The following is a 14,760-nucleotide window of genomic DNA, read 5'->3' on the forward strand; positions in this document are numbered from 1 at the left end:
CGGGGAGACAGGGTATTGCTCTGTTGGCCAGGCTGGCACGATCATAGCTCACTGCAGCCTCGATCTCCTGGGCTCAAGTGATCCTCCCACCTCAGCCTCCAAGTAGCTAAGACTCTAGGCAGGCATCACTATGCCCAGTTAATTTTTTAGTTTTTTTGTAGAGATGGGGTCTCATTATGTTGCCCAGGCTGGTCTCAAATTCCTGGGCTCAAGAGATCCTTCCACCTTGACTTCCCAAAGTGTTGGGATTACAGGCATGAGTCATTGTGCCCAGCATAATTTTAGAATTCTTAAGTTCAAATCAGAAGGGAAATAAGCATATAAAAAGCAAGAATTAGCAGCATGCTGTTGGCATAGTGGACCCAGGTTATAATCATGCTCATTAGGATAAATCGTGTTCCTCAAATAACACTGCATGTAATGAAAGCCTAAAAAGTCTTATTCCTTACTTATCCAGGAGGCAGGTGGATGTTCTGATCTATAGTAGCCAAAGAGAAAGGGGTTTTGCTGTATTTTATTTTATTTTCTGTTGTTACCTGCTTCTAAAACTAAAACAAAATATTCCTTGTGGGAGACGCTTCCAAAACTCAGTACCCATTGGTCTAACTTTGGCAGTAAAAAAAAATTGCTGCAACTTTTCTCCATGCAGTTTTGACTACTATTTATAGTGCACTGGTAATAAGCAAGTCTTTGATTAACATCAGACATTTCTATCTTCAGTTGGGATTCATTTTAATGGTTGAAACAATTTTATTAAAAAAAAAACACTTCTGTGCCTCACATTTACACTTAGCTGATGGACTCTTAGGGCAATCCAAACATAAAGGAGTTAGGGTCAAACATCAAAAGGAACATCCTAGTGATGACATGTGAGGTACCGGGTAGGAAGAGGAATATGAAAGTCATTTCCAGGTGATTTTATAGCAGTACATTTTCTGTTATTGCTTTATATGTTAAGCTTTAGTTGGGGGAAAATGGTGTCCACATGCAGGCCTATCCTCAGGCAGATTCTCAACAGGTTATTAAAAACATTTAATTCTGCTTCAGAGTAAGTGGAAAAAATGAGCTACAGTGGATCCTCCCATCCTAAAAAGTACTATTGAGTAGTAAAGCATCTAAATCTGCCATAAATTGTTAAATTTATGGAGGCACACCATGAATTTGTTCATTACTTAATATATAAGACAGTTTTTATTAATTTCTTTTTCTCACCGAACAACACGAACGCACAAAAGAATAAGTTTTGAATGTACCAGAATAAGTTTTGTTTTGTTTTTGAGACAGAGTCTCACTCTGTCGGCCAGGCTGGAGTGCAGTGGCATAATCTTGGCTCACTGCAACCACTGTCTCCCAGGCTCAAGCAATTCTCCTGCCTCAGCCTCTTGAGTAGTTGGGATTACAGGCGTGTGCCACCATGCCCGGCTAATTTTTGTATTTTTAGTAGAGATACAGTTTCACCATGTTGACCAGGCTGGTCTCGAACTCCCGACCTCAGGTAATCTGCGCGCCTCAGCCTCCCAAAGTGCTGGGATTACAGGTGTGAGCCACTGCACCCAGCTGATCGTATCAAGTTTTACAGTCCAGTGCTAGTCGATGGCCAGCAGCTGGCCAAGACAGGAATTTTAATGTAGACAGTTTCTATGATGTGTTTGTTGGTCAGGAAATCATGATAGAGTACCCATAATACATCAGGTATTGTTGTGAAGTAAAGGGTATTCAAAATGAGTAAGACCTGGTTGCTGTTCTCAAGATCATAGCAGATCATTTTCTGGTCTTTGAGAACTTGGCAAATCCCATTTATTTTCAGGCAAACTTCTCTATTCCAGTATAGGAACAATTTATTATAATTCACAACCCGTATTAAAATGAATTTTACCCAACAGCTTGCAAATGCAACACTGGTTTCTCTTGTTCTGAGTGGCAGAAATAAACGACATATATTAAACTTTGAGTGTGGAGGCAAAAAATTAAGCTAAGCAGCTTAACATCCTCTCAAAAATGTCTGATGATCTAACAGTATATATCTGCCATATACATGTAAAGCAGGAAGTCAAGTAAAACAAAATATGATTATAAAATATATACCCTGCCAGCTTTACTGTATGAAAGGTATATAAAAAACTATCCCATCAACAAAATCTCATATGTAAATGATCTGCATAACAGATTTAATATGTGTCCCATCAACTACTGATGGGTTAGGAAGAACCAAGAAAACAGAAGTGCTTTCATATTCGGTTCACTGTCATAAGAAAGTAAGTTGTGGTGATATTCTTTAGACTTAAACAAATTTTTAATTTTTTAAATTACATTTTTGAGTCAGGTTCTCACTCTGTCTCCTAGTCTGGAGTGCAATGGGATACTCTTAGCTCACTGTATCCTCAAATTCCTGGCCTCAAGTGATCCTCCTGCCTCAGCCTCCTAAGTAGGTGGGATTACAGGTACATGCCACCATGCCTGTCTAAATTTTTACAAGAATTTTTTGTAGAGATGGGGTTTCACTATGTTGCCCAGGCTGGTCTTGAACTCCTGGCCTCAAGGGATCCTCCTGCTTCGGCCTCCCAAAGCACTAGATTACAGGCACGAGGTACTGCACCTGATCCTAGATTTTTTTTTTTAATAAAGCAGTTATAAAAGATCTATAGAATGTTAACAATGAAAGAGAAGAGAATAAGCAAACAAAAAGAGGTCCACAGTTATTTAGCTTAAAACTAAAATTGGCAACAGCAGTAATGATTGAGGGAAGAAAAAAGCTAAACCGGATGTACTTTGATCCCAGGTAATTTTTTTAGCTAAAAAACATTTTTTAAAGGTTTAATACTGATATTGAAAAAAGAAATAAAAAATATAAATAGAAAACCAAAATGAATGTTTAAATGGAAAGCAAACGTTCCACATGTAATTACTTTATTGCAACACCTTTAAGTCACCTGAGTCATATTATCACACTTAAGAAACACTGTGCCAATCCCAGATCTACGTCTATGCGCTAGGGTATTAAGCATGCGTGATGACTAAGGTGGTGATGCTTCAGCTATTGATGCATCAGCCCTAGGTCCGAGGTGCTAGCTACAGGTCAGGCAATTGGCAATCACAGGGATGTCTGTACCAGCTTTTCTAGTACCACCAAAAGTTATGAAGTGGTGGTCCAGGCCTGCTAAATCGAGAGAGAAGAATGATGATTCAACAAAACCACCTGGGGACAGAATGTAAAACAATGATTTTTCAAAGTAAATAAATAAAAAAAAAAGATTATCAGATTCACACAAATGGAAAAAAAAAAAAAAAAAAAAAAAAACCGACACACTATGCAAAATTCCAGGGGTATTGAATTTACAGTACAAAAAGAAAGCCTTTCAGTAAATCCAAATTTCAATATGATTTTATGTCCATTCAGAAAGGAGGAAATAGCTTAGCCATTTACAATTTCTAGCTCAATAAACCTATACATTTTCTTACAGAGCATTAGTGTTGCATATACTTTAGGGTCAGAATACGTAAGCTCATAGTATTGATTCTGGTCAGTCACTATAACTACAATCCTTCCAGAGAAAAAGATAAAACTAGTTAACTTATTCCTTAATCCTGAAACCCTAATGCAAATGGAGGACTAAAATAATGTAGTGTTGAAGCTAGCATGTTTACTTAGAAACACTGTATAGATTTCTTCCTTTAAGGAATTTTGTAACATGAGAAAATTAGCCCATGTTAAGGGAAAGAGACCCTTACTTCTTATCTCCATCACCCTCTTATCCTCAAATAGTGAAAGATTCATTTAATTGTTGTTTAATTATTTCAGCAGGATTTTTGTTTAGCAAACATAGATTTAGAAGGAAGAAGGAAACACACTGTTACTTTCAGGAAGATAGAGACTAATTTTGAAAGTGGTCACTGTTTACCTGCACTGTGGATGCTAGGGCTCCCATGGAGAGAGCCTCCCCACGACCAACGGTTATGCTTCTGTTTTGGCTTCTGGCTCCTTTCCATTGTGCGCCGTACAACAGCTTCATGGCGTTCCTTAAATGGAATAGAAGAGCTGAGGATTAGATTCCAGCTGGTTGGTTGAAGCTTCTTCAGTTTAAGGCAGAATGGAGTGAGGACTACTACTTCAATTCCCACCCTACTATTCTTGATCTCTAGCTGAACTTCTAGACCTTAAGGTGAGACTAGTTTCAATCTCGGAGGGTCACTGAAGTCTTTAGGTCCCAGTTCATAAAGCCTTTGGTGAACAAGAGGCATTCAATAAACAACCCTTACTACTAGGGTGTGATGCTTTCATGAACACACATAAGCCTGGTAACACACATTAGCTTCAACTGATGCTTAACACATATGATACCATATTTAAAAAACAGTTCAGAATCTGAGAACATGGGTAACCCTGACCCCATGACTTATTGAGTTGTATGACCTTGTGTAACTTACCCACTCTGAGTCTAAATTTCTATTTTTGTACAAACTGACATATAATGCACGCTAAAGGATTGAGTAAGGGTTAAATGAGATAATCTATGTGTAAATGTTTGCAGATGGTAAAGACTACAGAAACTCAATTACTTGGAGTGCTCTTAATATCCAGTACAGATGAATTGCACTTCAATAAGTTATAGGTTTGGACCAGAGAAATGGGCTTTTAAAGCTTCTGTGGCAATACTAATCATCAGCCCAGTCGCCACCTCTCATACCCCGAACTCCCTAGAAACTGTAGCCATCTGTAAAGCTGATCACTCTGAAACCATTTTCCTTTGCACTCTGCACCTGATTGTAAAGTTTCACAGAAAGTTTGCTGCCTGTCTGAACTAAAGAAGCCCCTCATATTCTTCCCGGGGGCGGCTCACTTTGTCCTCCTCAAGTCTCTGCCTCCGCTTCTCCTCCACTGCAGCCCTCCTCCGCTCCTCCTTCTGCCTCTGCTCCTCCAACTTCTTCTTCCGCTCTTCCAGGTGCTTCTCGTAGTGCTGCCTCGCTCGCTCTTCTCTTTCTAACCACACTATTTCTCTTGCAGCTTTGGGGAAGGTTAAAAAAAGAAAAAAAGAGGGAAATCAAATATAGGCAGGTTGAAAACTTGAATAGTTAGGGCTGTATTAAGTGGTCTACAATGAACAAATATGGGTTCTTTGGTTTTGTATTAACCAAGCATGGCCTTTGTTTCCCTCAAATTTCCAAGAAAATGTATTACTGTTAATTTTAGCATAATTTAATATGTTAACAATGAGGTTGAAGATGTACTGAATTCCACTCTTTGGGAATGCAAGCAGCCCTCTAGTTTGTATGTAGAATAAGGCATTAACCACACGCTCTAGTCTCAATCCTGCAAATAAATAGTACCATCTGTCTCTCTTTTTTATTAAAAAACAATGTGATATCCTCCAGTCTATGACTGCATTTTTTCCAACATGGCACTGATTCTGAGTATTAAAAGGATTTGGGAGAAAATAGTTGATAAAAGATGTCTGAAGTGCCTTACAGGTCTATCACATTGAGTCAGCTCAGGGATGGGAAGGACTGAACAAGCAGGTGGCCTTGTGTCTGAGGAGCTCACAATTTATTAGATAAGACTTAACCGTATCAAAAGCTGGATGAAAAATACAATCCAAAACTATCGTTCAACAATAGGATGCATTTTTTCTTCTTTATATAATACAGGTTCTTTCCTCATTTCAGGAAAAGATATGCCCCCTCAAAGCTATTTCAATATGCTGCTTCCTTCAGTGGTAATAACTAAAAATATCTATGAGTTATTAATACTGTAGGCAAAAGGAAAAAATTCAAACAACATTTAGAGTGTAAATCTTGAGGACACTACATGGCATAGAAATTAAAATGTTACTTTTTAAAAGAAAAAACCGGCCAGGTACAGTGGCTCATGCCTGTAATCCCAGCACTTTGGGAGGTTGAGAGGGGCAGATCGCTGGCGGTTAGGAGTTCGAAACTAATCTGACCAACATAGTGAAACCTCGTCTCTACTAAAAACATAAAAATTAGGAGGGTGTGGTGGCATGCGCCTGTAGTCCCAGTCACTTGGGAGGATGAGGTGCGAGAATCACTTGAACCTGGGAGGCAGATGTTGCAGCAAGCCGAGATTGCGCCACTGCACTCCAGCCTTGGACGACAGAGTGAGACTCTGTCTCAAAAAAATGAATAAAAGAAAAAACATAAATTTCAAATATTTTAGTTTCCTCTAAATGTTTAATATTAAAGAATGCATTTCTGATACCATTAAATCTTTCCAAAGTTAGTCATTTGAGGACTAAATCTACTGAAAGTGATCGGAACTGACTTTATTTTAGTTGAAGAAGAGGACAAGGACAAATTCAAGGTGAATTTGTTCTCCTGGTATCATTCAGGGTGGTTTGTGGAGTGAACTGGGACTGGTTCTCCCAGCAGCTAGGCCACTAACTGGCGCTGAGATCTCAGACATGTCCATCTGGATTTTAGCTTTCTTTTGCTTAAAATGAGGACACTGGTCTTCAAGGTTCCTACCAATTTTCAAAGCTCATTGTTCTAAGGAAATTCTCAAGTTAAAAATTTACTTCAATAAAAAGCATATAGTATACACAATAAGTATTTACTGAATGACTGAAAAAATAAATGCCACTGTGAGAACACACCTTAAAAGTTAACAGAAGGAGAACATAATTCTGATACTTTCTTAAGATGCACTTACTTTGCCTACCCACACTTGTGCACATAATACCTTTTGGATTTTCTGTATGGGAATACCTTACTGGAAGGCTTTTAATGATATTAAGCATTTTAATTCACTTAAAAAGGTGGATAAATTTTGACAGTGATAGCTTTTGTCAAAGCTTAAACAACACAAAATAAACAGTAAAACAACTGTCTTCCTCTAACCTGAGATCCTGTTATATTCCACCTCTATCTTTTTGATAATGCACACCATGCACCTTGTACCAAAGTACACTTATTGCTTTGCATCTTGCTTTTTCTGCAGGGTCTCACTCTGTTGCCCAGGCTGGAGTGTAGTGGCACAGTCATGGCTCACTGCAGCCTTGACCTCCCAGGCTCAGGTGATCATCCCATCTCAGTCACCTGGGTAGCTGGGAATACAGGTGTGGACCACTATGCCCAGCTAATTTTTTGTATTTTTAGTAGAGATGGGGTTTTGCCATATTGCTCAGGCTGGTCTTGACCTCCTGAGCTCAGGGGATCCACCTGCCTCGGCCTCCCAAAGTTCTGGGATTACAGGCAGGAGCCACCGCACCTAGCCTGCATCTTGCTTTTTTTAACTTAAAATACATCTTAGAGACTTTTCTATATCAACACATGAAACATGAATCTAACAATCTTTTTAATGGCTATACAGTATTTTATTGTCTATATACTATACCTTATTTTATATAACCAGTTACCTACTGAGTGATAGGTTATCTAAGTTATTTCCAGTATTTTAAGAATTCAGACCCTGAGCAATAACAATGTGCTGTCGTAAATCTCTGTGTAGATGTGTGAGCATGTGCATGTAGAAGAGCTGAATCAAAGGGAACATACATTTAAAATTTTGATAGATACTGTCATACTGTCCTCTGTGGAGGTCATACCAATTTATATACCCACCGACAGTATATGATGGTCATAGGCAGAAGAATCAGATGTGTACCTTGAGATATGCAGTATGATAAATCTATTTTTTAACTTTTAGTCTTCAAACTATATAGTCTTTGAGTTTTCTACCCCATTTTGAGGAAAATTTCAAATTCTTTGAGAACATTTATGAACATAATATATTCCTCTCCTATAAGAGATCCAGGAGCCAACAAGAGAAAATAAGAAATAAAGCTGTTTATAAAATACTAAATATATTTAAAAGCTGGTAAGATAAATGTGTAAAATAAGAGTTAAGTCACAAATCAATTTTTCTTTAATGTTTTCATCAGGCTTTCTGGCTTATTAATAATATGTGGCTCTATTTCTTCACTAAATTTAAACTCCTCTGATTGCTACAGTCCTATTTTGGCTTTAATATCCTTATTTGGCCTTCCTCCCCACTGCTCTCCGAAATAGTCTCTGCATTCTAATTAGATCCCATCTCCTTAATATTAGCACCTCCCATCAAACTATGCTTCTCCCAGATCTTTGCCTCTGTTATTGCCCTGTTGGGAAAGCTGTCATCATTTTTTATCCAAGCAGATCCATTTTTTAAGAAGGCACACTCATAATTGTAATATATGTCAGAATTACTGTTGGAACTGTGTGGGAGGAAGGGGCAAACGTCAAGTTCAAACGCAGATTCCAGAGCTCCACTTCTCATATTTAGAGGTGCTAATTCTAGGATGAGGCCCAGTCATTTGATTTTGGATAAATCTCACAGGTAGTTGAGACAAGTGACCCATGGATGGCATTTGGAGAAATGCTGTACTCTAAGGTCTTCCACAGAAGTGTCATCTCTTCCAGAGCAGCTCACTGCTAATCTGTGAGCATCTACCACAAACCTTACTATTTCTCTTTTTCTAATCTATGTTTCTCACTTGATCTTGGAGGCCCAGCCTACAGAGTCTGTGAGAAAAGTGAATTTCTGTTGTTTAAGCTACCCAGTCTATGGTATTTTGTTGTGGCATCCCTAGTAGATGAAAACAACTCATTCAGTATTAAAATCATTAACAATCACTTAATTTCATAAAGAGGCAGCTCTGTAAAAGAACAGTATGTCCAAAAACTGAACTGTGATTACTATTAACCTTTACTCTTCTGAAGTCACAATTTATCCCTGGCCTATGGGATCACATTATAAAATGAAATGAAAATCCACTGTAGCCCCTGAGATACGGGACACTAATGAGTCAGTCTCATCCCTAAGCTGCTGACACCAAGATATTTTAATGACACTGTAACAATATATCAGTACCATAAAAAGGAGAAATCAATCTAGAGTCCATGTAGACTAGACTCCATGTAGAAATACATAGTGATTCTGTATGAAAAGGAATTAAAAATGAAAAACAGGTAGTGTGGTGGATAGAGGACAGTTTCTGGCTTCACAGGAGCTTGGGCCCACCCCAGTCTTGCCACTTACAAGCTATGTGCCACTGAACAAATAATGACTTCGGTGGCCTTGTTCCCTCAAGTTACTATGGCACCAACTTCCTGACAGGGCTGTTTTGTGGCTCAGAGTAACATATAAAGCACTTAGCATAGTGCCATGTACATCACAGGGATTCAATAAATGCAGATAATGATAGCCTTTATGATAATCAATAATTCCTGTCCTACTGCCACATAGTGATATGGTTTGGCTCTGTGTTCCCACCCAAATCTCATCTTGAATTGTACTCCCATAATTCCCATGTGTTGTGGGAGGGACCCCGTGGGACATAATTTGAATTGTGGGAGTAGTTTCCCCCATATTGTTTTCATGGTAGTGAATAAGTCTCACGAAATCTGAAGGTTTTATCAGGAGTTTCCACTTTTGCATCTTCCTCATTTTCTCTTGCTGCCACCATGTAAGAAGTGCCTTTCAACTCCTGCCATGATTCTGAGGCCTCCCCAGTCATGTGGAACTTTAAGTCCAATTAAACTTCTTTTTCTTCCCAGGATCAGGTATGTCTTTACCAGCAGTGGGAAAACGGACTAATACATAGTGCATGCAACTAACAGGAAGAAACTCAGGTAGAACTGAACTCAGTGCACTCATGGGTTGTGCGTAACACTCCACATGCCCCTGTCACCACATTCAACAATCTAGAGTCCAGCCTGGTCCCTCTGAAGAGGCTTACTTCTGTATCAGGGGAGCACCTATTTCACTGCTGTATGAGAGAAAAGAAAAGGTGACATTCAGAGACTAGAGCAATATTATCACTTAACCTCTGAAACATACAGACCTGCTCTCAGTTTCATACTAAGATATAGAAGGATTATGGGTCACACTGGCTACCAGAATAGCCAGTAATATAATGAAGAGTCCGAAAATGAAAAGTGATGAGAACATCTGAGTTTGGGTCTTGAGTTTGCTACTAACTCTGTGTGATCTTGGGAAAATTAGCCAAATTCTCCTACTTCTACATTAGAAAGAGTATACAAAATGATCTCCAAGATCTCTTCCAATTAATTCCCATGACTTGATTTTTTTGTTTTTACCTTTGAGGACATGTGTGGGATTACAATTAGATTCCTTTTCTTTTTCTTTTTTTGTGAGACAAGGTCTTGCTCTGTAACTCAGGTTAAAGTACAATGGCATAGTAACGGCTCACTGCAGCCTTGACCTCCCAGTCTCAAGTGATCCTGCAGCCTCAGCTCCTGAGTAGCTGGGACTACAGGCACGCGCTACCATGTCTGGCTCGTTTTCTTTTATTCCTTGTAGAGACAGAGTCTTGCTGTGTTGTCCAGGCTGGTCTCAAACTCCTGGGCTCAAGCGATCCTCCTGCCTTAGCCTCCCAAAGTGCTGGGATTATAGGCATGAGCCACTGTGCCTGGTCCAATTTCATTTTGTTTTGATTTTGAGTGTTAAAATTTTAACCTTTATGCTTTATCTCAATAACTGTTGTGATTATTTATATTCAAATAAAAGTCATTTTCATATTATATGCTGACTGAATATATGTGCTGAATAATAATTCTTTTTAAAAAGGAATCTAATGGCTTAACCTACGCTCATCAATTTTAGAAGGAAGTTGTAAAATAAAAAAACAACATCTAAAGATGGAAAAGTAAAACATTTTATAGGTCTTAGAGCATTTTTGCAGGAAATACTAATTAGTTTTATTTAATAGTCAAGAAACAGGAATGAAAATGTAATCATTAATAGAATGGAAAAGTTTACCACACCTTTCAAATTGTTAACGATAATCATGGAATGAACGGTACTTCCATCAAACCAACCCCTACCTCTATACCACCAGCCCTGCCCCTCCTATAAAAGGTTTTTNCAGGCGTGAGCCACCACGCCCCGCCTAAAGGTTTTTCTTTTTTATAAAAGGGGGAAAAAGACCGGGTGTGGTGGCTCATGCCTGTAATTCCAGCACTTTGGGAGGCCAAGGTGGGTGGATCATGAGGTCAGGAGATCAAAACCATCCTGGCTAACACGGTAAAACCCCGTCTCTACTAAAAAGACATAAAATTAGCCGGGCGTGGTGGCGGGCGCCTGTAGTCCCAACTACTAGGGAGGCTGAGGCAGGAGAATTGCTTGAACCTGGGAGGTGGAGGTTGCAGTGAGCCAAGATCGTGCTACTGCACTCCAGCCTGGGCAGCCTAGACAACAGAGTGAGACTCTGTCTCAAAATAAATAAATAAATAAATAAAAGTGGGGGAAACAAAGTTTAACAAAAAAAGCTAGATGGACTAAAATCAAGCCTATTAAGACTTTCAGAATGTGTTAAAAACAAACACACCCAGCTATGTTGTTTAAAAGAAACAAAACTAAAATAAAATGTCAAATAACACTCAAAAATAATGATCAAATGGCTATCCAGCAAATCAAAACACAAATGGGAACTGTGGGAATATTACTTCCAGAAAAAATAGAATTGAAGATCAAATGAGGAAAAAGACCCAAAGAAGTGAAACGATGCTTCCAAGATCATCACATGGTCTAAAAGAAACAGCTGGGATTTTCATTCAGCTCTGATTCTAAAACTTGTACTCAGTTACTCTACAATATTGCCTCTATATTCACTTCTGCATGCTGCAAATTTCCACCTGAATTTCTCGGTCAGATCCATCATATAATCTCATTTACTATCTGCACATTCTTCTCTGCTCCAAACTGGAACTTGCTCTGTCTTCTGTATTCTGACAGCAGATTCCTGAGACCAAATGGTCTACAAAGTTAGTCACTTCAAGTCTTCCACAATGTCTCCCTCATGGATGGTGCACCCTAACTCAACACATCCATATAATTGGCCCCATCAATTGTTACATCAGAATGATCTCTCAGCTCAGTACGGTAGCTCACACCTGTAATCCTAGTACTTTGGGAGGCCAAGGTGGGAGGGCTGCCTGAGCTCAGGAGTTTGAGACTAGCATGGCAACATAGCAAGACCCTCATCGCCACAAAAAAGAAAAAAAATTATCTGGACTTGTTGGCACATGCCTGTAGTCCCAGGTACATGGGAGGTTGAGGCAGAAGGGTCCCTTCAGCCCAAGAGTTTGAGGCTGCAGTGAGCTATGATTGCACCACTGCACTCCATCCTGGATGACAGAATGAAACCCTGTCTCTAACGTTAAAAAAACAGAAAAACATAGAATGATCGCTTGAATCTGTTGTAGCCTCTCCAATCTTTTTACTACTGCTTTAAACTCTCATTCCTTTCTCACTTCTTCTCATTTTTAGTCTTCAACCACTTCAAATCCATTAGTCTCACAGATACCTTCCTCAAGAAACAGACCTGAAGTCATCGTCGTGCTTGAAAACGTGTTAGTTCTCCTACTGTTCCCTGTGCAACCCCTTGGATTGACCATAGGATCATGCACCTTCACACACACCTCCTTCCACCTGGCAAACTTTTGTCTTTCAAGTCCTAGCTCAGAAGCTCCTTCCTGAGGAGGCTTTCCCGATGACCACAGCACAGAAGCCCCAGCTGCTAGCTGGATTCAGACTCCCTCATAGCACTTACACTCCAGATGGTAGCTACTCTGCTTTTATGCGTTCGTGAATTCTTCCCTATACTCACAATGTCTAGTGTAGCAGATGGTTAAAATACGCTTGAATAAATGAACTAAAGAGTTAAAGGACAGAGTGATCTCCAAACACAGTGATTCATACTGAACTTTGGTGATAACTCAAAGCCTTCTCAACTTGTCATTAAAAGCATTCAGTGGAGAGCTGCCTGATAAGAAGTGTGACCTTGGAGGATCACCACAACACCGTGCTCCTGCACGGAGGGTCCTTCCCATTCTGCCCTGTCGCTGCACACAGTGGTGGGCTAATGGGATTGAGGTGCTAGAATAGTAGTCACACAGGTGGAGAGTAAGAGCTTTTCTTACATGTAGGCTGAACGACTTTTGAGGTAAGAAAGGACTTAATTATCTCAGGGCTAGACTTAAAGGAATGTTAGCCTTCACTAAAATAATGGAGTTTTGCTAAATAGGGCAATGGTTGTCCTTGGAATCTTTCTGTTACTGTCTTTTTTTTTTTTTGAGACGGAGTCTCGCTCTGTCGCCCAGGCTGGAGTGCAGTGGCCGGATCTCAGCTCACTGCAAGCTCCGCCTCCCGGGTTTACACCATTCTCCTGCCTCAGCCTCCTGAGTAGCTGGGACTACAGGCGCCCGCCACTTCGCCCGGCTAGTTTTTTGTATTTTTTAGTAGAGACGGGGTTTCACCGTGTTAGCCAGGATGGTCTCGATCTCCTGACCTCGTGATCCGCCCGTCTCGGCCTCCCAAAGTGCTGGGATTACAGGCTTGAGCCACCGCGCCCGGCCTCTGTTACTGTTTTAACCCTAAGTACTTTCACTCCTCAAAGAATGTTGCCATTCTTTTCACCTGGGGCTGTCCTACTTAGCCCCACCCTAATGGACGAGGAGGCACAGACGTACCCCACCTCTCTCTGCTACGCCTTAGCTTCTCTAATTCCAGGAATCTAAGTCAGTATTTGTGGAATCATATGACCTGCCATCCTCATCTTTATCACCATCATCATCATGGTGAGATGTCTTCAGCTCTTGCTTCATGCTGACGCAAGTGATTTATAGGCATTGTCTTTGTAGCCACTCTATGAGGCCGACACTGCTATTCAACTTATTTTATTATGAGAAGTCTGAGATACAGAGGAGCGAAGTAACTTGCCCGATGTCTCATAACAAATAAGTGATGGAGTTGGCATTCAAACTCTGGATTGTCTGACTCCAGAAGAAAACAATGAGCCATTATGCTAAAAGGCATGAATTGGAACACTTTCCAAAGACCACAGCTCCTTCTCTATACTAGCAAGAAAGAGCTGGGCATCCAAATGTGAAGGTCCTGATCTTCCGATGCCACTCTTAGCCTCTACCGTCATCTGTTTACAAGACCCCTTACCTTTCAGGTTTTAAGATCTTTTTATCTTCACTCTTAAAGGCAAAGTAATTTGGGGAGAAAAAAATTATGGCTGTTTTGTCATAATGACTCATTTTATGTTCAGGCTTCAGTTTCTGCTTACCTAATCCATGCAGCAACCAGCATTTATTCTTTCCAGTCCTGAGCCTGACTCATGATATAGCTGCTCTGGTATGTGCTAACATTCATATTCCTCTCACTAAGATGCATTTAGGTCCCTCAGCTGGTAATAACCTGCCTGACAGCCTCACGAGCTTTTGTACACTACATTCACTAAGTGACAATTTTAGGCTATGCAGATGCTGAGACTGGTGACAGATATGCCGAAGTTTATCCATTAGATATTTGGACTAGAAAGATTACTTCCCTAAAGCCTCCTCTGACCCCTTTTTTTCCTGGACAGTCTCTAAAGAGGAAAGTCTCTTGTTACAACCAAAAACCATCTGAATCAAGTAATGTGAAGAATGAAATCAGGGGGAGTTTCACTCCCAACTCTAACCAGGAGTACAGCATTATTATTTACTAATTATTACTAACTTGCTATGAGCATTTTTGGGATGAACATTCTAAACCAGGTTGAATTGACCATTTATCTCTTGACCACACTCTTATTAGTACTGCTGTCACTCACTGAGTTGACAACACACTGAGATGAGAGAGGGAAAAAAAGAAGCACAGCAAGAGAGCTATGATTAGGAGGCAAAAGAAGCCCGATGAAATTATCTAGCAAAAAAAAAAAAAAAAAAAAAAAAAAAAAAAAAACCCCCCCCACAAAA

At 39.9% G+C, this 14,760-nt stretch overlaps 1 protein-coding gene across 1 annotated transcript in view; it reads right to left on the bottom strand.

Moving 5' to 3' along the window:
* The window catches only part of MAP7 (microtubule associated protein 7), a 153,399-nt gene that overhangs the window by 12,415 nt on the left and 126,224 nt on the right, over positions 1 to 14,760 (bottom strand). The window contains exons 4-5 of the mRNA XM_017863425.1: positions 4,839 to 5,002; positions 3,900 to 4,017 (exon numbers count right to left, since the gene is read on the bottom strand). Coding sequence (XP_017718914.1) covers positions 3,900 to 4,017; positions 4,839 to 5,002 — 282 coding nt within the window. The remainder of the gene's footprint in view (positions 1 to 3,899; positions 4,018 to 4,838; positions 5,003 to 14,760) is intronic.

Source organism: Rhinopithecus bieti, unplaced genomic scaffold (genome assembly GCF_001698545.2).
Source record: "Rhinopithecus bieti isolate Rb0 unplaced genomic scaffold, ASM169854v2 scaffold_65275, whole genome shotgun sequence".
In the NCBI taxonomy this organism is placed as follows: domain Eukaryota; kingdom Metazoa; phylum Chordata; class Mammalia; order Primates; family Cercopithecidae; genus Rhinopithecus; species Rhinopithecus bieti.